General features: G+C 40.5%; 2 protein-coding genes across 2 annotated transcripts; one reads left to right on the forward strand and one right to left on the reverse strand.

Annotated features, from left to right (window-relative positions):
• Nucleotides 1–16815, forward strand: UQCC6 (ubiquinol-cytochrome c reductase complex assembly factor 6). Its single transcript, XM_003929626.4, has 2 exons — nt 1–549; nt 5858–16815. The coding sequence occupies exons 1-2, from the start codon at nt 334–336 to the stop codon at nt 5963–5965; spliced, it is 324 nt and encodes a 107-aa protein (XP_003929675.2). The 5' UTR covers nt 1–333; the 3' UTR covers nt 5966–16815.
• Nucleotides 9302–27064, reverse strand: HSP90B1 (heat shock protein 90 beta family member 1). The gene is made up of 18 exons (XM_003929623.4): nt 26979–27064; nt 25909–26011; nt 25140–25281; nt 24165–24281; nt 22875–23206; nt 19735–19846; nt 19088–19207; nt 17932–18048; nt 15897–16034; nt 15737–15814; nt 15546–15611; nt 14609–14878; nt 14095–14340; nt 13520–13656; nt 10539–10617; nt 10294–10449; nt 9803–9925; nt 9302–9597 (listed from the first exon to the last, which is right to left on the reverse strand). Exons 1-18 carry the CDS (start codon nt 27025–27027, stop codon nt 9568–9570), a joined length of 2415 nt encoding a protein of 804 aa, XP_003929672.2. The 5' UTR covers nt 27028–27064; the 3' UTR covers nt 9302–9567.
• Between the last annotated feature and the right edge of the window lie 223 nt (nt 27065–27287).

Consider the following 27287-nt stretch of genomic DNA (forward strand, 5'->3'; position numbering starts at 1 on the left):
TTTCTTCTAGAGCGTGTGCATAGGGGCAGAGGGGAGTGAAGTCCACAGTTCCAGTTTTAGTAGAAGCGAGCACATGTCCACAGTTAGCTCTTCTCCTAGAGGCAGAAGGGGCGCGGGGAAACCACCTGGCGTCGCTCTTCCGATTGCTGAGCCAGAGCTCCCTTTAATGCCGCAGGCCGGCGCCCTTCACTGGTAAACGACTGGGGCTGGGCCTCGGCCTGGAAGTGGCGTCCGTCCTCTCCGTGACCTCAGGTCGTAAATGAGGACACCGAAGCTCGGGGTTGGGCGGGAACCCAGGTGTCGTGACCGCGCACGTCCCGCACCCCCTCCGCCATGTGTCTCGGGTCCAGCGCTCACTGGAGCGCCTCAGCCCCGACTCGGTGTAGTCGCGAGCCGAAACCTTTGACACCACCCCTTCCCTCCCCGTCCAGCCCACCGACCATGCCCGCGGGCGTGCCCATGTCCACCTACGTGAAAATGCTCGCAGCCAGCTTCCTGGCCATGTGCGCGGGGGCAGAAGTGGTGCACAGGTACTACCGACCAGACCTGGTGAGTGCGGGACGGCTCATATTTTATTTACGAGCCAAATACACCTTTTTTCTTGGTAAATTACCCAGGCTTAGGCATTCCTTTATAGCAATGCAAATGCTCCTGGACCACTCTATTCTCCTCGTGGCAGCAAAAGTGATCTTAAACGAAATTAGGATCACATTTGCCCTGGGCCCAAAACCTTCGGATGGCATCCCATTGCATCGAGGGCAATGCATGGCCTGTGAGGTCTTACACAGTCTGGCCGCTGCTACCTGTGGCCCATCTGCTACCATTTGACCACTTCTTCCTCCTCTTAACATTCACGCCTGCTTCCTTGCTGTTTCTCAAACTCATTAAACCTGTCCCCATTTCGGGGCCATTCTTTTTCTTATCCTTGGCGTGCTCCCACCGCCCCCCACAATTTGGCCTAGTTTCCTTCTTCAAAACTGTCAAGTCTTAGCTCAAGTCTCTCCATTAGCAATGAGGGTCCCTAGGCTAGCTCCCAAAGAATTCCTCCTCTGAGATTTGTCTCATCCTTTGTTTCCATAGAGCACTTGTCTGCAGTTTGCAGTTGTTTTGTTTATTTATTTGTTCTTTGTTAGTTTGCTTCAGTAGAATGTAAGCTCCAGACTGTGTCTGTCTGGTTCACTCTTGTATCTCAACTGCTTGGGATGTAGCAGACACTCAATAAATACTTGTTGAATGAAGGATGAGTGAATATAGGTATTCAAAGGAGGGAGAAATTTTAATTGATTTTAATAAGCATTCATTGAATTAGGAACTGGAATTAAAGGTTCTTTTCAGAAAGTATAGTCACAGGGAGGTGGATATGAGAGTATGGTGCAAATAATTACAAGAATGCTGTTATGTCATAGGCGTGAATAGTGGGTTGGAGCACAGGGTTGGGAGCAGTCATTTCTGTGTGGACTCTGCCTGGACAGGTAACACTTACAGAAAATCAACCATTTGGGTTTCTTTTTAAAGAATTTTTTATTGAAAAATAATTAAAAAAAAATTAAAGACAGTTATTCTCTTGCCCAGGTTGGAGTACAATGGTGCAATCAGAGCTCACTGCAGCCTCACGTTTCTGGGCTCAATCAATCCTCCTGCCTCAGCCTCCTAAGTAGCTGGGATGGCAAATGTGCACCATCACACCTGACTAATTTTAAAATTTTTTTGTAGAGACAAGGTCTCAAAGTGTTGCTCCGGCTGGTCTCCAGCTCCTGACTTCAAGCAGTCCCCACCTTGGCCTCTGAAAGTGCTGGGATTATGGGTGTGAGCCACTGTGCCTGGCTCCATTCATATTTGCACTTGTGTTTTATTTTTATTTTTTGAGACAATGTCTCACTCTGTCGCCCAGGCTGGAGTGCAGTGGCGTGATCTCAGCTCACTGCAACCTCTGCCTTCCAGGTTCAAGCAAATCTCATGCCTCAGCCTCCTGAATAGTTGGGATTTCAGGCACACATTACCATGCATGGCTAATTTTTTCTATTGTTTAGTAGAGATGGGGTTTCACTGTGTTGGACTGGCTGGTCTTGAGCTTCTGGCCTTAAGTGATCCGCCCATCTCTGCCTCCCAAAGTGCTGGGGTTACAGGCATGCCTGGCCCATTTGTATTTTTAATATCAGTTAATTGTCATTACAATTTTGAGAAACAGGTTCAGAAAAGTGAAGGTGATTTCTCAAGGTCACATCGCTTAATGAGACATTGATTTAAGGATCTGAAGCCCAAGCTTTCTGTTTGGTATGTCTCTCTTTTGCTCCTGTTATTTACTGAATAAAATAATTCAGTACCATTGTAAAACACTCAAACTGAATTTAAGTATGTAGAGTAAAAAGTGAAAATCTCCTCTTATAACCCCCTCTCTCCCATCTGCTCCCCACATGTAACTACTGTTTCTTGTTTGATGTATATCCTTCGCTACCTCTCACTGTTGTTGAATGCCCACTGATATGGGTATTTGACACCTCCAAATTGCATGCTGAAATATGATCCCCAGTGTTGGAAGTAGGGCCTGGTGGGAGGTATTTGGGTCATGGGGACGAATCCCTCATGAATGGCTTGGTGCCCTCCCTGTGGTGATGAGTGAGTTCTCACTTTACTAGTTCATGAGAGCTGATTGTTTAGAAGAGCCTGGCCTCTCTCTCTTACTCCCTTTCTTGCCATGTGTCACGCCTGCTCCTACTTTGCCTTCTGTCATGAGTTAAGGCTTTCTGAGGCCTCACCAAAAGCTGGACTGATGCTGGTGCCATGCTTGTACAGAACCATGAGCCAAATACACCTGTTTTCTTTATAAATTACCCAGTCTCATGTATTCCTTTATAGCAATGCAGCATGGACTAATGCACCTGTGCATGCATGTGCACATACAGTTTGTAGAGTGTCTTTCCTTCATGTGAATAGGAGTTCATGTACACATTTCTTTGCAGCTTCCCTGTTTTGGTTAATATCTACATAGATAGACATTTGTATATATTAAATCTTCCTTTTAGCTATTGCATAGTATTTCATAATATAGCTATGACATATATTATTTGATCAATCCCTTATTGACATTTAGGTAGTATGTAGTTTTTGTATAGACAGTGCTGCAAGAGCTCTTTCTTACCACTTCAAAGTGCTTCTCTTTTAAAAAGGGTTCTACTGAGCATCAAGGATACCTAGTGGACACAAAGTGACAAGAACCTTTCACAGAAATGCAGTTTAGACTATAGCTTGTGCAGGAATAGACATCAGGCAGGCCTTGCAAAAGAAGGAATGCCTGTGATTTGACCTTGGGAAGTTGACGTTTGATTCACCCATTTCATTATAATTGGGAGTGTGCAAGGGTTGTTACAGCAGCAGCTACCTGTACCTTGGGAGGAGATAGAATGAAGCCAGAGTCTTTAGAAGGGTCATACTGAAGAGTCTCAGGCCACCTCAGTTTGATTGGGTGGTGACATTGGCAATGGGATATCTATATTGGAACTTGAAGGCCCAGGTAGCTGACTGTGTATAGGAAGCAGTGTGCTTTATTAACATTTATATGTTCTTTACCTATGTCTTTTGGTATTGCTCCAGCAATTACTGTCACTATTGTCAACCACTTTGTTTTTTGTAACAAAGCTGGATCACAAGTCTTTCAGTCTGAGAGCTGGAAGGTCTGGGCAGAGTCAAGAGCAGAGGAGACCACGATGACTGCCTAGACTTGTGCTCAGTGCTATCTTGGGGAACACTGCTACAGGTGCTTTGTTTAGTTGTCCAGCTCAGCTCATTGGAATAGCAAAGGAGATGACTCTGTTCTAGTTCAAGTTGAAGGCTAGGAGTCGTCCTTAATTCCTCTCTCATACTGTACGTATCAGCAAATCCCACTTGATTAACCTGAAAAGTACATCCAGATGTGCCTGCTTCTCCCCACCTCTGTTGCTACTACCCAATTCAATCTACTGTCAGTCAGCTTTCACCTGTTATTATAATAGCTTTCTGACCTGTCTTCTGCCTTCCACTCTTGGTCTCCTGTGGTCTATTCTCAATAAAGCCACCGTTGTCATCTCTGTCCACTTGAGTGAGGCCATGCCACTCTTCTCAGAACTCTCCAGTGTCTTCCCATTTCAAAGTAGAAAACACTGGAGACTTTATCTCCCCACTCCCTTTTTTCTCTGCCCTTGTCTCTTCTTAACATGTCCTTGAATATGTTGTACCAGCTATACTGACAGCGTTGCTTCTCCTTGAACGTGAAGACACACTCCTGCCTTAGGTCCTCTGTACTTGTGGTTCCATCTGCCTGAAATGCTCCTAGGTAACTGCATGGCTGGCTCCCTCATCCTCCTTCATGTCTTTTTCTGAAGTCATCTTCTGAATACCAGTAAGCACACAGAAAGATGCTCAGCATCATTAGCCACTAGAGAAAGGCAAATCAAAACCACAGTGAAATACCACATCATATCCCCTACAATGGTTATAGTAAAACAGATCATAACAAGTGTTGTCAAGGATGTGAAGAAATTGGAAGCCTCATTCATTGCTGATGGGAGTATAAAATGGTGCAGTGGCTTCAGAAAAGCCTGGTAGTTCCTCAAGCCTTTAAACATAGAATTACTGGCTGGGGGCAGTGGCTTATGCCTGTAATCCCAGCACTTTGGGAGACTGAGGCAGGCAGATCACCTGAGGTTGGGAGTTTGAGACCAGCCTGATCAACATGGAGATACCCTGTCTCTACTTAAAAAAATACAGAATTAGCCAGGTGTGGTGCCGCATGCCTGTAATCCCAGCTACTTGGGAGGCTGAGGCAGGAGAATTGCTTGAACCCGGGAGGTGGAACTTGCAGTGAGCTGAGATCACACCATTGCACTTCAGCCTGGGCAACAAGAGTGAAACTCCGTCTCAAAAAAACAAACAAAAAAAAGCACATGGAGTTACCATATAATGCAGCAATTCTGTTTTTAGGTTTATACCCAATAAACATGAAAACACATATCCACACGAAACTTGTATATGAATGTTCAGAGCAGTGTTACTCATAATATCCAAAAGGTGGAAAATCCAAATACCTATTAGCTGATGAATGGATAGACGGTATATCTACACAGTGGAGCATTATTCAGTAATAAAAAATGAAATACCGATACAAGCTACAACATGGATGAATCTTGAAAACATTATGCTGCATGAAAGAAGCCAGTCACAGAGGGCTTCTTTAAAAAGGAGTGCTTCTTATAAAAATGGAATCATATGATTATATGATTCCATTTTTATAAAATATCCAGAACAGGCATATCTATTTAGACAAAAAGACTAATAGTTGTCTGTGGCTCTTCAGGGGAGGGTTATATGGAAATGAAAATGACTGCTATAAGTATGGGGTTTCTTTTTGGGGTGAAATGTTCTAAAATTTATCGTGGTGATAGATGCACAACTCTGAGAATACTTTCCTTGAATGCAAGGATTTTGTATTTTTGCACACTGCTTTATGCTTTGTATATAATTGGCACTTAGTATTTTTGAGTAAATAAATTCTTAAAGCCTGTTTTCTATGCCAGGCACATGGTAGAGAGTCAGTAGTTGGTGAAAATGTGCTAAGTTTTATTCAAAGCTCTGAATCTGTCAGTTGATTCTGATGCCACCTGTCCCTGTATGAGTCTTGCAGTACAAAACTTAAGACCTTGCCAGGATGATAGACTCAAGGGGCTTAGATCAACCAGAAGTTCTCATGATAAAGATTTATCATTGAGTAGCATGCAGGGGGACTTTTTGTTAAGTTTTACTCTTTAAAGTCTTTCAGGTTACATTGAATTACAGCCTAAGTAAGGGTTAGACATCTATGTTTTTTGTTTTGTTTTGTTTGCAGACAATACCTGAAATTCCACCGAAGCGTGGAGAACTCAAAACAGAGCTTTTGGGACTGAAAGAAAGAAAACACAAACCTCAAGTTTCTCAACAGGAGGAACTTAAATAACTATGCCAAGAATTCTGCAAATAATATTATAAGTCTTAAATTTGTGTTTCTTAATTTATTGCATCAAACTACTTGTCCTTAAGCACTTAGTCCAATGCTAACTGCAAGAGGAGGTGCTCAGTGGACGTTTAACTGATATGCTGAAATTTAATTACAGTTTGATATTTCCTGAAAACTGCCAAAGCACATATCATCAGCTTCAAGAATATGGTTTGGAAGATGTTTAGTCCTGAATATAATGTGAAATAGAATATTTATAAGTCCATTATATGGGTTGTCTTTATTTCATGTACATTAAAAAAATCATTTAAAACTGAACTAGTTTCATTAATTGAATTTGCTAAGTGGAGTTATTTCTCATTGCTAAACTGATATTTTCAAATTCTGAATCTGTACTAACTTTAGTAAATGAACACCAAAGTGGTGAGCTTTGATAATACATTTTGTGGATACAAAATCATTATTGCCTCATCACTTAGAATGAAAGCTCAGGGGCATTGCTCACCTTTTGCGTGAAGAAAAGACCTGCCCTTTAGGGCCAGTTTGTGCTTAAGAGGAGGATAGACCATCACTCAGTGGACATTTTAGAAGCACCGCATACCTTCCTTTTACAGGTACAGAGTAAGTGGTCTGGCTACTGCTACTGAGGGAGAGAGTCATGATTTGAATCCAAGTCTCCGGTAAAATAATGACATCATGAAGGTGAAAAATCAGTTTTACGGTTATTAAAGTAAAAATTTACCTCGAGTGAAAATGCCATCTTTATTTCATTAAGTGCTGGTTCTAAATGACTTCCACTAAGATACATTTTCTTCCTTCTTTGAAGTTGATCCCCGTTGTGAAAAATATACATTGTAGTGGTCATGGAAATGTGCCATCCAGACTCCCTAACGAAGGCTTGTTGCCCTAGCATCAGGCAGGCCAGCAGCTTTCAATGGCCGGTTTCTGGAAGGATTGCCGTGGCTACAGTGGCCTCGCTTAAAGTCATGCCTCCTGAAGGGGCCCAAATGCAATGACTGTTGGAGGTGAGAGTAGAATAGGCCTGGCCATGTCAGCACGAGTGGGTGGGCAACTCTGATGGGCCCACAACTCCCTCTGGGCTTCATAGACATTGTCTTTGGATCTGCGTTGCAGCTTAACTTCTCCCTCTGCTCAGTCCCGTTTCCTTCTACAGGTATTGATCCAAGCGTGCGCCTTAATAGACACGGTCCGTCCGCACCCCCCAACCCCCGCCACTAAACTGCACTTCAGTGTTTCTTGGAGGAACAAATCTGTAACATATATGCATTAAAAATTAAAAGCAGTGCAATATTATCCCCTACTAATGATGTGTTTTAACTTAAAAAAAGACCAAGATAGACCAGTTGCAATCTGTTTGGTAATTAAATTAGGCCACTTAAACAGTTTTTATGCAAAATAGGTATGATTGAGCTGTTTATTTTTTACCAAAAATTGAGGGAGTGTGATGGTTTCCTGCTGGGAACAACAGAAATTTACAAACTGTAATTGTAGGATTCTGAGGAGCAAAAGTGTCAGATATCGCTAATTCATTGTGATCTGATGGCTTTGATTTCTACAAGTGTATCATAGCAATATTAACAATGGTAATGCATAGTGGTCCCAAAATGGGAAACATTACAAGTAGCAATTAATACAAGCCTATATCATGAAAGGAAGCTATACCTTAATTATAGCGTGTTTCTGTAACTGAGCTGCCATTCTACTATAAAGGGAAAAGCAGGGTGGTTTTCAGAAGATATACACTCTAGCAGGGAGGCTGGTAATGATTATTGCAAACTAATTCTAGAAAAATACCTTAAGGTAGAGGGTAGGGAAGCCTGAGCAGTAGTCCATAGAGTACTAGATCATCAGAAAAACTGTAGTCTCTAATGAAACTCTATAGTACATAAATTAATTTTGCAAAATTTTCTAATATACACATCATCCTTGAATATACAGCTAAGACATCTCTCTCTAGCCCATAGTAAAAACAACAAAAACTTAAGACTACCATTTCAGTTGGCTGTAAAAAACTAGTGAAATTTAAAAATTGTCCCCTAAACAAGAGTACATTTTTCTTTTTTTTTTGAGATGGAATTTCACTTGTTTCCCAGGCTGGAGCTACTCAGGACGCTGAGGCAGGAGAACTGCTTGAACCCAGGACGTGGAGGTTGCAGTTGAGCCAAGATCACGCCACTGCACTCCAGCCTGGGTGACAGTTATACTGTCTCAAACAAAAAAACCCAATATTGATACAATAGTCAACTATACTCTAGACCAGGCGTCCCCAAACTTTTTACACAGGGGGCCAGTTCACTGTCCCTCAGACCATTGGAGGGCCGCCACATACTGTGCTCCTCTCACTGACCACCAATGAAAGAGGTGCCCCTTCCTGAAGTGCGGTGGAGGGGGGCGGATAAATGGCCTCAGGGGGCCGCAGTTTGGGGACGCCTGCTCTAGACTCTGGACTTTCAGATTTCACCAGTTTTTCCACTTAACACCGTTTTATTTCCAGGGTACCCCACTGCATTTATTAGTGGTTGTCTTGTATCCTTAGTCTTCTGCCATCCATGATTACTTCTCAGCCTGTTTTTCCATGACCTGGAAAATTTGAAGAATACTCTTCACATATTCCAAATATGTCTTTTTCTCATTAGATTCAGGTTACAGGTTTTTGGAAATCACAGAAGTACAGTACACTTTACATCCTATTGGGGGCACACATCACTGGTGATATTAACATTGATCACTTGGGTAAGTCTGCCAAGTTTCTCCACTGCAAAGTTACTCTTTTTCCCTTTATATACTCTTTTCTTTAGGAGGAGTCACTAAATCTAGCCCATGTTCTTAAGCTTCACCCTGTGAAAGGGGGAGTATCTGCATACATTTGGAAATCTTTAAGGAAATTCTGTCTTCTCCCTGTGGGAGACTTTTTAAAAGTCTTTGGTTTTTCAACAGCTCCCAAGTTCAAATAATCTTTCTGCCTCAGCTTCCTCAAGAGCTGGAACCAGAGGTCTGTGCCACTATGGCTGGCTCAACCTTTGTTTTTTTTAAAAAATCTTTTGGAAGGCTGAGGGGGGTGGAGGTCGGGAGTTCAAGACCAGCCTGGCCAAGATGGTGAAACCCCATCTCTACTAAAATACAAAAATTAGCTGGGAGTGGTGGTGGACTCTGTCTCTCAAAAAAAAAAAAAAAAGAAAAAAGAAAAAAAAAAAATCTTCATAAGCCTGAGTCACTTTTCTAGTAAAAAGAACCAAAGACGTGATTAAAAAAAAAAAAAAAAAAAAATTCAGCCAAGTATTAGGCAGTTCTGTGCAAGACAGTCAAGACACTGGGTATTTGGGATCTTTTTTATTTTTATACACATGACAAGATTTTACATCAAGAATAGTCAGTTAAATAGTACAAATTTACATTCATGAGGAATGTTAAAAAAAATTCAACTAAAAAACCCACTTCTTCCTGTGACCCATAATCCCACATTTTACAGTGCAGGGGAGAAAGGGACTGGTGGGGGGCATCCAAAACAAGTTTCTCCCAAAAGAAATGACTTCAATTTCAAAGTCCCTCTCCACACAGGATCCAAACGGTGAGAGTGTAATTTACAATTCATCTTTTTCAACTGTAGATTCCTGTAAAAAAAAAAAACCCAGAAGATATTAAAAGCAGAAAAAAAAAAAAACCCCTAGCTCACAGAAGGTTCATGCATGAAAGAAATGATTTAAATGCTCACAGTCTGACTTCTGTAAGTTACACAGTCCTAACTTTGTCAGAACTAAAACTCTGCCTAACTTTATAAGAACTGAAAATGCAAGTCACATTCTTGATATGCTATACCTTTGCTGTTTCTTGTTCTTCTTCATCTGTACCTGCATCCATTTCTTCGTCTTCATCTTGCTCTGTGTCTTCTGTTGTGTCTTCTGTTGTCTCTTCAGGTTCTTCTTCGGGTTCTTCTTCCACCTAAATGCAACATTTATGGGCCCATTAATGCTGTGGATTTATTGCCACTTTGCTCATTTCAATGTATAAAATCTTAATTAATGTCACATCTATTTATTCAGAACCAGAGAGTAAATCCTCTAACTAGAATGAATAGTCAAGCTAACGAAGGGAGGCAGGCAAAACGGAAAGAGGACATAGAAGGAAGACTTAGTTTCTAGTGCAGTGTCCAACACTAGAGGGATTCAAACATTCAATACAATTATTTCAAAAGGTAGAAATTAGGCAAATGTCTCAAAGCTACATCCCTCAATCATGAGAAGCCTATTCTGAAAGAACAGAAACGAAGAAAGCCCGCCAGCCTCCATGGAAAGGTTGGGGATACAAACCTTTGCATCAGGGTCAATGTTCAAACTGAGGCGAAGCATTCTTTCTATTCTATCTCCATATGCTTTAGTGTCTGGTAAAAGATATCCTGACCGAAGTGTTGCTGTTTCAAATAAAACCACAGCAAGATCCAAAACTGTTTTATCATCTTCATCTTCCTGAGATGCAAGAAGATACACCAGATTAATATTAAAAGATACAAAGTATTTAAATTAAAAGACAAGCAAGAGGACTCCTGTAACACTACCTTAATTCGTCGAAGCATGTCTCTGATCAGTGGGTGTCTGGGATTAATTTCAAATGTTTTCTTCTGACTTGCATAGTAACTGTTAAGGGATAAGAATGAACATTAACAAAACATATCCAATTTTAGGGTTCATTTCTCTTACTCTTTCATAATTACAGAGAACAACTTTTGGTAAAAAAAATAAAAATGTACTATTGACACTTCAACACCATAGGTTTGAACTTTGAGGGTCCACTTATATGCTAATTTTTTCTCAATAAATACAGCCCACCCTCCATGTCAGCAGATTCAACAACCAAACTCGGATAGAAAATACTGTATTCTTGGGATGTGGAATCCATACATATAGAACTCCAACTCTTCCTATACACGGGTTCCACAGGGCAGACTAGGGGACTAGAATATGTGTGTGGATTTTGGCAGGGGTCCTAGAACCAATCCCTCTTGTATACCTAGGGATGACTGTACTTTTCCAGTCCACTTTATCTGCAGAATCAATCAACCTTGGATTAAAAATATTAAGAAAGGACAAAACAAAAAATAAAAAACCCAACACAGTATAATAGCTATTTATATAGCACTTACATTGCATTAGGTGTTAATCTACAGATTAAAGTATATGAGAAGATGTGCCTAGGTCAGGTGTCCCCAAACTTTTTACACAGGGGGCCAGTTCACTGTCCCTCAGACCGTTGGAGGGCCGCCACATACTGTGCTCCTCTCACTGACCACCAATGAAAGAGGTGCCCCTTCCTGAAGTGTGGCGGGGGGCCGGATAAATGGCCTCAAGGGGCCGTATGCGGCCCCGGGCCGTAGTTTGGGGATGCCTGGCCTAGGTTATATGCAAATACAACATGACTTTTTATAAGAGACTTGACTATGCATGGATTTTGTTATCCATGGATGTCCTGGAACCAATACCCCAGGATACAAAGGGATGACTGCATTGTTTCCTTAGATTTTGTGGAGATATGGTATTATTATATTGCACAGGCTGGTCTTGAACTCATGGCCTCAAGTGATCCTCTCACCTCAGTCTCCCAGAGTGTTGGGATTAGACATGTGAGCCATGTGCCCAGCCTATATTGCTCCCTTTTAATGGGGAGGCAGGCAGGGTGCGAGTGGACATGGTTAGATGAAAAATGAAAGGAATTATTTATATGAGTTCAAAGCACCTAAGAGCATGCCTGAACGGATGAACTGAATGTCCTGTTTGTTCCCTCTTAGTTTATTTTTACTATCATAATTGTAGCTCTGCCTCCCAGAGTCCAGAAAAATCTATGTTGTCTCTGGGTGCTGCTCCAATAATAGTACCTTCTCTATGATGCCTTCACGAATATGATTCTAAGAAAAATTAACTTTTTATCTGAACTCAGTTCCAAATGCGTTTTGAATATACCTTCAAAATCCTTAGCATTTTACTGTTCATTGTGATTATTCTCTCTTCTCTAGTTTAAAGCTCTGAGGACACGGAGGAACCACATCTATCCCTATCCTGGTGTACCCATTATCTATGTAGAGCCTGGATTATAACTTGATTTGCGTTTTTTTTTTTTTTTTTTTAAAGAGACAGGTCTAGCTATGTTACCCAGGCTAGAGCTAAGTGCAGGGCCATTACAGCACACTGCAGTATTGAAGTCCTGGGATCGACTGATCCTCTTGCCTCAGCCTCCCGAGTATTGGGGACAACAGGAATAAGTCACCATGCCTGGCTTTGATCTGTCATTTTCACTAGTCTGAAGTTACAAAAGACAGGAGTTATATCTACCTGTGACATAGTAAGTGTTCATATTTGTTGAATGAAAAGTAACTTCCTATTAATTAAACATTTCCTGAAATTCATAGGTGGACATGTTTTAAATGGCCCTTGTACTGCTGCAGTGGGGTATCAGATAAACAGAACACTATTCTCTACATGAAATTTATAGTCAAGACATAAGACATATATGAATTTTGGAATTATGACAACAATGGAAACTACGTTTGTGAGAAAAAGCTTTAAGAAGAAGAATCCTTAAACTAGGCCTTGGGGAAAAAAGAATGATGACTAGATAGCATATCGGAAACACACCCAGGTGAAAGAGAATGAAAGCAGGGAAGTCATTTTCACGGTCATTGCTGTGACATTAAAACATAAACATAAAATACTGTATTTCTTGAAAATAAAAGGTACCAAAGACTCATTAAACCTCCAGGTATAGGCCCTTGAGTTGAAATACTGTTAATTCACAGGTTGTGTACTATTTACTTTAAGAGACTTTCTGTCTGGGTACCTATAATTTAATGCTTCAGGGTGTGGAGGACATGATTTGAAATGAACTTAACTCAATTGAGAAATGTGATTAACCTCATATGCAACTATTACATTTGAAAATGTAAAATAAATTCAGATATGAGGCTAAGCATATAATCCGATGCAAAAGCAAAGACAATATGCAGCCAGGCACAGTGGTTCATGAATCTCTGCATTTGGGAGGCAGAGGCTGGCAGATTATTAGGTCGAGACTGAGACCATCCTGGCCAACATGGTGAAATCCCATCTCTACTAAAAATACAAAAATTAGCTGAGCATGGTGGCGCGTGCCTGTAGTCCCAGCTACTCGGGAGGCCAAGGCAGGAGAATCGCTTGAACCTGGAAGGTGGAGGTTGCAGTCAGTCGAGATTGCACTGTTACACTCCAGCCAAGTGACAGTGAGACTCTGTCTCAAAAAAGAAAAAAAGACACAGTATGCATAACAGATTAAGAAAATCCCCATTTATATATCAAATACAATAAATATGATAAAGTCATGAGTCAAAGACCTTTTCCTTCTCAATTGAATGTAGGAGAAATCCCTTTGTAAATTTGTTGTCTACCTTCTAGTAGACAGGGGTAGACATTTAAGACAATTTTACTCTTTGTTTTGAAGCTGGTATCATCTCCAAAGGGAAGAATGGGTAAGAGCCAACACCCTGGCAGGGACTTTCCCAAGGATGCTTACTTTGTAGAGATGTCCTTGCCTGTCTGGTACGCTTGTGCTTTCATGATTCTTTCCATGTTGCCAGACCATCCATACTGGCTGGCCACCAAAGCACACGGAGATTCTGTCAGGCGCTGAGACACCACAGCCTTTTCAATCTTAGGAAAAGAAATCAAGTCAGATATAAATTAATATCAACAGGTAAGGTCATTCAGCAATTGTATTTCAACTTTCTAAGACTTTATCACTTAAGATTGTAAACATAGAAGCAGGTCATAAAAACAGCTTTCCTTAAGGTTTAGGAGAATTTGTAGAAGACGCTTACTTGATAATATGATTTTTTTAGTCAGAAGGAACTAAACACCAGCTTTTAAAAACATGTAAAATTTAATCTATAAAAAGTTATTAACCAAGCAATATTAAACTACTGTCACAAGTTTTAAGCCGTCTCCCAATAATTTAATTACATTAATTAAACTAAAATTTTACCATTCTAATGGTTACAAAGTAACCAGCTGCAGCTTAATTTGTTGACAAAATATCTTTCTCTTAAATGCAGATACTAATATTTTCACAATTTAAAATTTCCACAATACCTTGTCCTTAAGGGCTTTGTCTTTCATCCAATTGAGCAGAGGCTCAAATTCTTTCTCAACTGCTTCGCGACTCTCCTTAGTTTTCTCACTTTCATCAAATTTCACTCCTTCCTTGGCAACATTCTGGAACCTCTTCCCATCAAATTCAGGAAGAGCCTGAATGCAGTATTCATCCACGGGTTCTGTGAGGTAAATAACTTCATAGCCCTTTTTCAGAAGTCGCTCAACGAATGGAGAAGATTCAGCCTACAAAATTAAGAGAAGTCAATGTTTTCTAGGTCTGGCCTTGGTATATTGTTTATCTTAGCAGCTGCTATGTTTATACATTAGTAAAAACCCCATTTTACAGGTGAAGTAGGCTCAGAGAATGTAAATGACCTTCCCGTCAGTGACTGCCCAGGACTTATAACTACTCAAGTTACATAATTAAGTTTTCCTTTCCTCCCGTCAAGAGTTGGCTGTAAATCCCCAGCTTCATTCCAGAATGGCTGACAACACTTGGCATTCATCTCACCTCTTTTCTGCTGGACCCAGCCATGAAGTAGATTTTGTCTTGTTTTTCCTTCATTCTTTCCACATACTGGTCTAGGCTAGTAATGTCAGTTGGATGATGAGAAGATTGGAACCTAAGAAGTTTAGCAAGACGTGTTCGATTTGAGTGGTCTTCAATCACACCAAGCTTGATGTTGGTACCAAATTCTTTCCAAAAAGTATCATTGTATTTCTCATCAGCAATCTTCTTGATCATGTCCAGAGTTTTGCGAACAAGCTTTTTCCTAATCACCTAAACACAATGAAAGAATAACTGATTAGAGAAGTTCATCTCAAACTTTTTAGAATGTAAGGTACCCAGGGAGGAGTATGAAAGCTACAAAGATGGTATCATCATTGCCATTTATTGAGGGGCAGGAAATGGTGAAGCACTCCTGTTCATTCATACATTGGGCTGAAACTCAGCTGTCTGTGCAAATAGCCACAAGATTGCTTTAATGTTTATATTCTAACCCTAGGGCTCACTGATACTCTCTAGGATCTAAATGAAGTCAACAAATATGTTACTTTCAAATACTTTTAAAATCAAAAACTAAAGATAAAAAACTAAGGAGTTTTCTAATTATGGAAGTATTAGAGGGGAAAGGTTTAATGAAAGGCTTAATAAAAAAGGTGGCTAAGTGATAAAGTCTGTATGACAAAATGTTAATTGTGGACCACTCAGTGGATCTATATGGATGTTCACTGTACAATTCTTTAATTTTTTCTAGATTTTTGAAACTTCATTGTTAAATGTTGGGAGAAAAATAATCAGATTCCTAGGACCTGATAAGCCCAGAATGAAACAAGTTCATCTGAAGATTCACGGACTAGACCCAAAATCTGGTTACTCTAAAAATGAAGCCTGCCCTCTGAACCCCAAACAGCAAAGTGGACAGTTTCTTCCCAGAAACACTTACTTTAAGCAGTTTATGTTGCTGAAGAGTCTCACGGGACACATTCAAGGGGAGATCATCTGAGTCCACCTTCAGATGGCAAAACAAAGTTCAGTGAGCAATAAAACCATTGGAAGAAAGCAAAGCCAAACAAACACACTACACTGCCAGACCCCCACAACAATGACCCCTTCTCCCAAACTTCAGATACTTACCACACCCTTGACAAAATTAAGGTACTTAGGCATCATATCATGGAAGTCGTCTGTGATGAACACACGGCGCACATAGAGCTAAGGAGACCAAAAAAAAGGTCACTTCCTAAAAATTAGACTTTCAAATTTTAAACGCAGTTTATATGACTTAAAAACTCACCTTAATGTAATCACTCTTTTTAGATCCATATTCGTCAAATAGACCACGTGGAGCAGATGTGGGTACAAATAAAATTGATTTGAAGGTAACTTCCCCTTCAGCAGTAAAGTGAATATAAGCCATGGGGTCATCACTTTCCTGTGGAAAATTGGCATCTTAGTCATTCAAATGACACAGGAGAAAAGCAGTGTAAGAACTAAGAAATATACTACGTGGTACACATTCAGTTTAGCAATTAACAAAAAATTTCCCTTACCCGCCCCGCCCCTCAAAAAAAAAGAGAAAGAAAAGGGTAGAGTGAAGAAATGAGTAGGAATGCAATTCTAATTCACTAGACATGGTTGTTTTGATAATGACTGTCAATAACATTATTTCCTAAACTTGCAGAAGGATGAATGAGTTTATGTTTCCTATGTGTGAGAGAAGTGACTAGGAAAACCACCACCTTGCCTAAATGACAAAATTATATACAACACTTCAGTGTACCCTTGAACTACAGTAAGTACTCAAGAACATGTTTCTTCTGTGGAATTTAGCTCTAGCAGTGGCCACAAAGATGTATGTAAATCCTGTAAAACAAAATCAGAAATTCTGTTGATTTGCATTATCTATTACTGTACCACACATATGGCTGTTAAACATTTGAAACGTAGGTAGTTCAAATTCAGATGTGCTGATAAGTGTAAAATACATTTTGACAGCATAGTACAAAATCTTTAAAAGGATGTAAAATGTCTTATTTGTTTTTGTATTGATTATATGGTGAAATAATACTATTTGGCATATGCTGGGTTAAATAAATTACATTAACATTTCATGGTTCCCTTTTTTTGTATGGCTTCTAAAAAATTTAAAGTCGTATGTGTGGCTCACATTAATTATATTTCTTTCTTTCTTTTTCTTTTTCTTTTTTTTTTTTTTTTAAAAAAGACGGGGTTTCACCATGTCAGCCAGGATGTTCTCGATTTCTTGACCTTGTGATCTGCCCGCCTCGGCCTCCCAAAGTGCTGGGATTACAGGCTTGAGCCACTGCGCCCAGCTACATTAATTGTATTTCTAATACAGCTGCCTTAATATAAAACAAGTTGATAGACACTAAAACTTTAGAGTTTATGGAAATAAAAGTGAAGGAAGAAGCAACAGTGTTTCAAGAGCTGAAATTTAAAGGCTATGGAATAGAGAAAACAACAAATACAGACACAGAATATGAAGTTTTATTTAGCTATGGGTAAGTCCACTAGAGCATTCTATTACTCATACCAAATGCTGCTGGGGAAACATTGACTTGAAACCACCTTAATGCTAGTTTTGCATTTTTAAGAGTTTCAAGAAGGGATCAGTAAAAGAAAAAAAAAATAGGTAAGGAAACATAGGCAAAGGATCTCACAGTAAGTGTTTGATGTCATAAGCAAGCTCTTTAAAGACGAAAGCCACTTAACATGATTTCATGTTTTACGGGTTTTGTGGTGGAAATCACACATCTACCTATGTAGGTGGTTCTTAATCTTTTTTTGTCACACAAAATCCTTGGCAAGCTGGTGAAGCCTACAGATGCCTTCTCAAAATAATTTTTTAAAAAATCACATATTACAAAATACACAGGAATAAAAAGGAAACCAATTCGTTTAAACAGCCACAAAACTGTTTCAAACATTCTTGATTTTGTAATGTTTCACTATTATATTAACTACGAACTAGGACTCAATGTAATAACTGCTGCAATTTTGAAGTAGTGATGAGCGTAATAATTCAATTTAAGTAAAAATGGTGTGTTCTGGAAACCAATTACTCTTAAATTCTCTACTGAGATGCCAATCTCAAAGCTTCATATAAAATTTAACTGATTAGGTCAATAAGCCAGAAATAGATATATTATAGTTGGCCTAAAGGTCTTTTCTTTGAATTTTCTCGCTGGGAAAAAATAGGAATGAACCATCTCATATTCATGGTCATATACCATATACAATTAAACTAACAGGATGATAATTTTGTCTACTCATTAATTACCAGAAGCTAGGGAATTATAAATATTTACCTTTGAAAATGATTTGTAGAAAGCTTTGTATTCATCATCTTCTACTTCTTTTGATGGTCTCTGCCATATTGGTTTGATATCATTCATAAGTTCCCAGTCCCACACAGTTTTTTCAACCTGAAGTTATTATAGTATTTGATTAGTCTCTCTTAGCACTCATCAAGATTACCCTAGCAGTAACCATGGCTTCAGATTTCAAAAGAATATATATGGAACCAGAGGCCTGGCGTGGTGGCTCACACCTGCAATTCTAGCACTTTGGGAGGCCAGGGTACTGTTTGAGCACAGGAGTTCAAGACCAGTCCAGGCAAAACCTCCGTCTCAAAAAAATTTTAAAAATTAGCCAGTCCTGTTGGTGTGTGCCTGTAGTCTTAGCTACTTGGGAGGCTGAGGCAAAAGGACTGCTTAAGCCTAGGAGTTCAAAGTTTGAAGGGAGCTATGATCGTGCCACTGCACTCCAGACTAGGTGGCAGAGACTCTGTCTCCAGATTAAAGAAAAAAAAAAAAAAAGGCACCAAAAGATACCTGTTATCTAGTAAGGTTTCTGCCAACTCCCATCAAAAGCAAAGTATTTTTCTCAATATTTAATTCAAAAAGACAATTGTTAACTGATGAAAAGCCAAGTAAGTTTTTTTGTTATTTTTAACTAGCAAAAATATTTCTTGTAAATAGTTGTTTTGAGATTAGAAGGAATTACATGTTACATATTCCTATTTCATGACTTAATCCAACATTTTACAAAAATATTTCTCAACCACCACAACCAATACTTCTTACTCTGCTACCTAAGCAAGGCAGAACTATTTTTATAGTTAATCCCTACATCATAAAAGGACAAAAGAGGACTCAGAAAGCTTTTTAATATTTTAAAATTCCAAACATATAAGCCACCAGTCCTAGGCAATATATAAGAGTCAGAAAACTCTTCATAAAAATGACCTGGGTTTGATATTTAAAACTTTCTACCAGACAAGGTACTCAACATAGAAACATAGGCCTCATTTTAAAAGCTGGCTCCATGGACTTAGCACCTGGAGAAGGTAGAACTTTAAGAACTGAAGCTGACCTCAAAACAGCCAGTGCAGACTTGGGTTTTCCTGGTTTTGCCCATACATGTTAAACAACATCTTACTCAGGGAGATGAAGCAGACTTTACCTTTTTAGTCTTTGGTTTCTTTTCTTCTTCTTCTTCCTCTACTGCAGCTTCATCATCAGATTCTTCTTTCTCTTCTTTTGCTGCTTCTTCTTCCTCCATGGGCTCCTCAACAGTTTCAGTCTGTTGAAATAAAAGGAGAATATGGTTAAACTCATTTGTTTAACAATCCTGTCTACAGAATATGACATAACGTTACCAAAAAATAGGTCTTTGTAAGAACACCCTGAAGGTATGTATCCTCAACTAATATACCACACTTTGCCTTCATTCTTTTTTTTTTTTCTGAGACAGAGTCTCACTTTGTCGCCAAGGCTGGAATGCAGTGGGGCAATCTTAGCTTACTGCAACCTTTATCTCCTGGGTTTAAGCGATTCTCCTGCCTCAGCCTCCCAAGTAGCTGGGACTATAGGCAAGTGCCACCACACCCAGCTAATTTTTTTGTAGTTCTAGTAGAGACGGGGTTTTGCCATGTTGGCCAGGCTGGTCTCGAACTCCTGACCTGAAGTGATCCACGTGCCTTGGCCTCTCAAAGTGCTGGGATTACAGGCGTGAGCCACTGTGCCCAGCCTGCCTTCATTCTTTTAGTGTTTAATATTTAAATACGTGCCAAAGTAATACATATAAGTTTTTAATCAATATGGATTTACCTTGCTGCTCCATACATAAATAGGAAAGTTTATGAACTGTGAATATTTTTTGACGAGATTTTTAATTGTATCCAATTCAAGGTAATCAGATGCTTCTTCTTTTAGGACAAGGCTGCAAGAAAAATTGGAAGTTTAGTGACATCTAACATTTAGGATATGAGATTATAAATTCATCTAAATACCATGGTAATAGCCGGCAGTTCTGTGTAATCCAAGATGTCCTAATTATTTGTTAACTCTCCATCACCAATAAGGGTTTGTGGGCTAAAATGTTAACACATACAGAGATTCAGTAAAGCGAAGAATCTCCTCTACATTACCCCAAGTGGAGAATAACTGTAGAAAATGAAAATATTCCCAACCTTCTGAATAGATTGTTTTTTTTTTCATTTGTCAAGGTGAGAAAGCACTGAAAAATTCTGGAGAAAAATAGAATCATGCACTCTCATAGCTTTTACTGTTATTCTAGAAATCTAATGATTATTGTAGATAACTATTCCTAATTAATAAAAACATTTTCCTTAAAAAAGCTAGAAAATTAATCTGGATTATTTATATCTCCCTATCCAAAATGGTAGCCACCGGGCACATGTGACTTATTTAAATAAAATATACAGTTCAGTTCCAGTCACATTGCTACATTCCAAGTACTCAATAGTCACATGTGGCTGGTGGTTGCCAAACTAGGAAGTGCACATATAGAACATTTCCACCATTACCTAAATTTCTACCGGGCAGTTGTAGGGATTACAAGTGTGAGCCACTGTGCCCAGCCTAAAACCTACTCTTAAGCACAGTAGGTAGCCCACATCTTGATATTTGTGTCTCCAATTAAGTATGGGGAATGGCCTATCTGTGGTTCCCTCCCTGTCTCAAAAGGCTTATTAGTTTAGTGGTACCTGGCCAGTAAGTAGCCATGATATGACGACAAAACCTAGTGAGTGACTAGGCCGCTGGTCTCAGGGCACGTGATCTAGTGATTTGGGGATTAAGAGTTCAGCTTTGAATGTAAGTAGAAGCTGCTGGGTAGATTAACTTAGGTAGAAGCATTTAAAAGGCACTTAAATACACGAACACGGAGCCCAGCAGTGAGACCTAGACAAGGGGTTGGCAAACTATAACTATTGCTGGCACCCACTGGAAATTTTACTGAGACACATCTTTTTTTGGTGGGGTGCGGGATGGGGCGCGGGATGTGGGTCTCACTCTGTCACCCAGCAGTGATCATGTACAGTGGCGTGGTCATGGTTCACTGCAGCCTTGACCTCCCCGACTCAAGCAATCCTCCTACTTCAGCCTCCTGAGTAGCTGGGACTACAGGCATGCACTACCATGCCCAGCTAATTTTTGTATTTTTTTTTTTTTTTTTGGTAGAGATGGTATCCCACTTTGTTGCCCAGTCTGACCTTAAACTCCTGGGTTCAAGTGATCCTCGCACCTCAGCCTCCCAATGTGTTGGGATTACCGGCATAAGCCACCACATCTGGCTGGGACACATCCTTATGTATGGCCTATGGCTGCTTTTAAGCTAAACAGAGATGGGACATCTGACCAAACAGCTCACAAGCTAAAAATATTTACTAGCTGGCTCTTTTTTGTTGCTGCTTTTTCTTTAATCTTTTTTTCCTACTAGCTGGCTCTTTTAAGAAAAAGTTTGCTGACTCCTGATCTAGGCTAAGACTATAACTCTGAGAACTAGAGATGGAACCTGAGGCCGTGGCAGCACATAAGACTACATAAGGATCATATGGACAATGAGAAAAGGGCTGAAACTTAACTTGGAGAAAATGCGTATCAACATTTAAGAAGTGGGCACAGGAAATTTTTAAAAAGATATGCATGGTCATGGAAACTAGGTACTGCATAGGTTGCATCTTACCTGCATTGAAGTGTCCTGTTTAACCTCACTCATTCACACAAATAGCTGCCAATTAAGTGTTAGGCTCTGGGAATGGAGCTTCCAACAAAATGTTTGCCTTCCTGGGACTTATATCCAGATAATTTCACCTGCTTCTTAGCAACCTGACATTAACACCTCTTGGGACATCACTTTCTTTCTTTAGGAATGATTTACCTATGCTTCTCTAACAGCTAGCACAGAGCTTTAAAAGAGAGGGCACTGAGGCATAACTCTTAGTGATGCCTCCAAATGAGACCTGGAGATATCAGTGTTAGTAAGAAGGCAGGGAAAGGTAAATTGGGAACACAAGTTACAAAAGTACTAAAAGGCAGTCATCTAATTAGTCTTCATTAAAAGAACACATGTAACAGGAAAGGTTACTTTCTAGGATGAAGAAAGTTTGTTACAATGATAAGTATGTGCTGCTTTTCCTTAATGTTAAGAAAATTTTAAATAGAATTAAGAAAAAAAAAAAAAAAAAAAAAGAAGCTGTAGGCACCTTCTGTTACTCAGCAGGAGTTGGCAAGCCAACTGACCTCTGAAATAAGGAATCCTTATCTCCAAGATGGTAAAGTTTTAAAAAGACCAAAAGCTGCCCTGTCTACGTCACAGTGCTACAAGCAACGAGAGCTAGTGTAGGGCACTGGCTCTGTTCTCATCTATACAAACAACAGTTATTGGCTTAAAAGGAATCTTAGTTTTATTCTAGAGCTTTTACAACTTTCATGAACTTTAAGCCCTTTATCTCCACAAGCCAGCCCAGCCCTCGTTGCTACCACTCTTATTGAATATTTTCAATGGTTCCTCCAAAGAATCTCTCCTTGTCTAATCCTCGCCTCCTCCACACCACCTTGAGAATCTTAAAAAGTTCATCATGTTCTATCTGCAACGACCACCAAGAACTCTGTTCATCTAGTGAGCATGCTGTGCCTCCATGCCTTTATTTAGGATGCTGCACAGACAAACTACTCTTCTAACCTGGGAAACTGATTGACCAAGCCACACCTTCTCCGTAGGTATTTTCTACTTTATACCCTCCATATACAATAGCAATCACAAACCTTTGTGCCTGGCCCTTTGCAGGTCCTCAAATATTTCTTCAAGTGGTAACAGTTCTGTTTCCTCATTTCATAGGCAGAAAAATTAAAGCCCAGAATAAGTCATTTGCTCAGAGAGTGAACTGGAGAGTCAAGATCCTCAGCATGACTATTAATTCTTATTAGGAATCAGTCATACTCACGTAATTGTCGTTCCCCGTCCTAGAGTGTTTCCTCTTGGGTCAGCAATTACAGAAAATTCATTGGAGTCGGACTCCCAGATGTGCTGGGTATCGTTGTTGTGTTTTGATGTGACTATAACCTTATCTGCTACAAGGAAGGCGGAATAGAAACCGACACCAAACTGGCCAATCAATTCAGAAGTTGACTGGCCATCTTCCTGTGCTTCGGTCATTTTGTTTAAAAACTCGCTTGTCCCAGATTTGGCTATGGTACCAAGGTTTTTAACCAGCTCTTCTCTGGTCATTCCTACACCAGTATCTGTGACATGCAGCAGGTTCTTCTCCTTATCACACTAAAAGCAAGACAAGAACCAGATAGTTGTATTTAATATTTACATTATGCCAAGCAAATATTGAGAAACTAACCAGCTTTGAGTCCCATCTATTCTAATACAGAAAACTAAACTGAGATATTTTCTTCTACATAGTTTTTTATGGCCTTTTCTGAAAGTGTACATCTTAAAGTAATTTATGTATTTGAGAAAGTATTAATATTAATGGGCAGACTGGCCTAAAAGTCAAAGGTTAGAGACTGACCTAAATCAAGTTACCTTTGAAGGAAAACAATTCAAGAAAAATATAATTTTATGTTTTGCCCATTTCTTTAATAGAAAACAAAACTTGAATGATTCCTCTATTTGGAATCTGTTATGGATCATTAATATTTTTCACTCTGGCACTCTGCCTTCCAGGAATTTAGGAGGATTTTACTTTCTCCCAAATTTAAGAATGGCTAAGGCCATGTGACTAGTTCTGGCCAATGAATTGTAAAGGAGAGCTTTGCTTTCAGGATGAGCCATTCACTATAATAGTATGAGACCCTCTATGTTTGCTCTGCACCATGGCAACCCGCTACACTCCAGATGGCTGCGTGAGGATGAGGCACGGCAAAGGCCACAGGCAGCCTGTGATCAATGATTTAAGCCAGGGCCTGGCAAATTTTTTCTGTAAAGGGCCACAGAGCAAATATTTTAGGCTTCGGGAGACTTATGTTCTCTGCTACAACAACTCAACTCTGCTGTTGAAGCACAGAAGCAGTCACAGATCATAAACAAATGGGCATCGCTGCATTCAAATAAAACTGCTTATAAAAACAAGTCAAGTCAGATGTGACCATAGTTTGCTGACTCTCAAGCCACTGAGACTTGGGAGATTTTTGTCACTGCAATATAATCTAGCCTGTCTTGACTAATATGGATTCTCTAAGAATTCCTTTTCTTTTAAAAGAAAGAAAACCTGCTTTACACTTACCTTAATTTTGACTGTTAGTTCCTCATTTCCAGAAAGAGCATTTTCATCAGTCAGTGATATTAGCCTTATTTTATCTAAAGCGTCGGAAGCATTTGAAATCAGTTCTCTTAGGAAAATCTAAATGGAAGCCAGAGGTAGTACACTTGTATTATCTTCAATATGCATTAAGACATTCAATTTTATGCCAAACCCATTTTATTTCTTCTCTCTACCTTATAAAAGCACTCTTTAAGGATTTAAGACTTCTTATGGTAAAGGAGTGGCATTACTCTTTTGATCAAAAAAAAAAATAATAAAGCCTAGCTCCTTACACAAAGAAATGTGGCAACTATAAGGGATACATTAACTGGTAAGGGTAGTAACACTACTCACCTAACAGTGATCTTCAGGTATGCAATGCAAAAAGTTTAGTTTACGTGACTGCTCTTAGATTCACAACTTTTTTTTTTTCTTTTTTTAAGACAGAGCCTCGCTCTGTCACCCAGGCTGGAGTGCAGTGGCGTGATCTCAGCTCACTGCAACCTCCGCCTCCCGGGTTCAAGTGATTCTTCTGCCTCAGCCTCCAAATAGCTGGGACTACAGGTGTGCACTACCATGCCTGGCTAATTATTTTTTGTAGTTTTAGTAGAGACAGAGTTTCACTGTGTTAGCCAGGTTGTTCTCGATCTCCTGATCTCGTGATAAGCACACCTCGGCCTCCCGAAGTGTTGGGATTACAGGCCTGAGCCACCACGCCTGGCCTAGACTCACAACTATCATCAGGCCATGAACCTGTTTGGAGGTAAAGAAAAAAGTACATGTCTGATACCCTCTTTCTCCCCAGATATCTATCAACAATTCTTGGACTTACTAAGTATTTAAAGGTTGTTACTACTTACTTGGATACTACATTACTTTCACAGCAAATTATGCAAATTTAAGTAAACAAGTATGCCAACATACAGAGACAAAATACTCTAACCACATGTTGCTTACCTCTTTATTTTTATACAATGAATTGATGATCAGTTTCATCATCCTGTTAACTTCAGCTTGGAAGGCAAACTTTTCCGATTTCTCTCTAAGTTCTCTTATTTGTGATGCATTTAAGCCATCCAACTGAATAGCTTCTTCCTCTCTAAGGAAATCAGATAAGCAAATATAGCATGGCTTAGCTCCCTTCAAAACTAGAGGAACTATGATGAGAGCACAGTGGCCTCTGAATATTGTCTTGGGAGTTAAAACGGAAACCTTTATAAAATATTACTGATATACCATCTCATTATGTTAGCACAGCAGTAGCCTACCTTTAATATTGTATTGGAAATACTGGGTTCTTAAAATTGCCAGAAAAATAAATCCCAACTTTTCCTACTCATTTATCTTCCACAGTGAGGACTTCAAAACTGTCACTAAGTCCCAAGAGGCCAAATTTTAAAATACTCTTCAACTGACAGAAACCCCATTTTTAAACTTACGAGGTATACACAGTTAATGAATACAAATCCAACTGAAAGTCTTTTCTAGTCTTACAAAGTTTATGGTGCTAGTATTCTGCAATATAGTTTTCAAAGGAATTCACTCAGTTTAATCACTTCTAGGTACAAGTTAGGAGGTATGTATGCACATAACTCACCAGGTATTAAATACAAGGGTGTTAGTTAGACTTTATCTGGACTTTCAGAGAAGAGATACTTAAGAAGTGACCATAACTCACAAGGTTCGCAGGGCTTATCTGTGTAGGTAAGTTTAAATGAACACAAACCTCTGTACTACTTCATCATCCGTCCTTGAGCCTTCTCTGCTTTTACCCAGATCCGCTTCTACTGTACCATCCACATCAACCTCAGCATCAGCTCTGACCGACCCTGAAGAAAGATTTAACATGGGAAAACTCTTCAACATTGCACTTCTCCAAGGAGGATGATCAAATATGGAAGGGTAAGGATCGCAAAATTCAGCTGGTAAATAAGGGAGGTGGGGATGAAAGAGTGCACAGTCCCTGGCTTAAATACCAAAGGTAAAGCCAAGACAGCACATCTATTTATAAGTTCAGATGCTGAGGTGCCCCGTAGATTCTGAAATACGGAGGCAGCCACCACTTCTAAACGCGTGTCTCCGATCTTTTATAAATAACGCTAAGCAGACTGATGCCAGGCCTCTTTTACACCCACACGTGTTGCTCGCAAGCCGAGCCAAGGCCTCCCAACTGTCCAAGCCAAAACTTCGGCCTTCGTTATCACAGGTCAGAATACAAACAGGATTTATGCAACCTCTGGCGAGAGGAACTGAAATTGAGCCCATAGGCATGAGAAGGGGGAGAAATGTGAAGAACCGAGCTCCACCAAAACCGAATCAAACACGCTGACTTTGCCATTCCGCTGGCCCCAGGCCTCACGCCCCCGACGCCGACATCTAAGAAAGGACACGCGCTTGCGAGGAGCCGGAGTCTGGGGAATTCGGGGTCGGGAAAGCTGGGGTGGCCCAAGGTTGCGGTGGCCAAAAAAGTCCTTCGGGGTGGTGGGGGGGAGACGGGACTCGCACAGCTCCCGGGGGAGCCCGAGCCCCAGTGAGGCCCCTCCCCGAGGTCGCTGAGACCCCCGGGCGAGATACTATTAGTCCTGCAGGGAACTTAAGATGATTATATTCTTTTTTAATTCCAAAGGTAGAAGAGAATAAACGTAATCCCCTAGTCCTCTTTCGAGGAAAGGCGACGTCCTTCGGCCCACCACAGGCCCTGGGATCGCCCCCCTCCCAGGTTCAACGCCCCCGGAACCTTCGAGAAGCGGCCGCGCGTGTGGAGGGGGGGGCGTCTGCTCCTCCAGAATCACTCACCGAAGGTCAGCAGGACGCAGCAGAGGCCCAGCACCCACAGGGCCCTCATGGCGTGCGGCCGGTGAGTCTCCAGTCGCTTTCGATCGCAGGAGCCGCCTCCACCCCCCAACCCTGGAGCCAGATCCTCACACCTCTTGCCGTGCGGTCCGCCCACTACACCCCAAGCAGGTCTGGCCGCTTTTCACCCCCACTTCTCGCGGGCGGGGGTTGGGACACAAGAACCTACCAATCGCGCCGCACCACGCACTCACGGCACCCAATGGGGACTCGCGGGGGGAACCGAAGTCCACCAATCGCAGCTGTCCAGGT

This window comes from Saimiri boliviensis, chromosome 7 (assembly GCF_048565385.1).
Source record: "Saimiri boliviensis isolate mSaiBol1 chromosome 7, mSaiBol1.pri, whole genome shotgun sequence".
In the NCBI taxonomy this organism is placed as follows: Eukaryota; Metazoa; Chordata; class Mammalia; order Primates; family Cebidae; genus Saimiri; species Saimiri boliviensis.

Coding starts and splice junctions, on each gene's coding strand:
- UQCC6 (XM_003929626.4), top strand. CDS start 334: ATGTGTCTCGGGTCCAGCGCTCACTGGAGCGCCTCAGCCCCGACTCGG. Junction 550..5,857: donor GGTACTACCGACCAGACCTG/GTGAGTGCGGGA, acceptor TTTTGTTTGCAG/ACAATACCTGAAATTCCACC.
- HSP90B1 (XM_003929623.4), bottom strand. CDS start 27,027: ATGAGGGCCCTGTGGGTGCTGGGCCTCTGCTGCGTCCTGCTGACCTTC. Junction 26,012..26,978: donor CTGCGTCCTGCTGACCTTCG/GTGAGTGATTCT, acceptor ATCTTTCTTCAG/GGTCGGTCAGAGCTGATGCT. Junction 24,282..25,139: donor CATTGTATAAAAATAAAGAG/GTAAGCAACATG, acceptor GCTTCCATTTAG/ATTTTCCTAAGAGAACTGAT.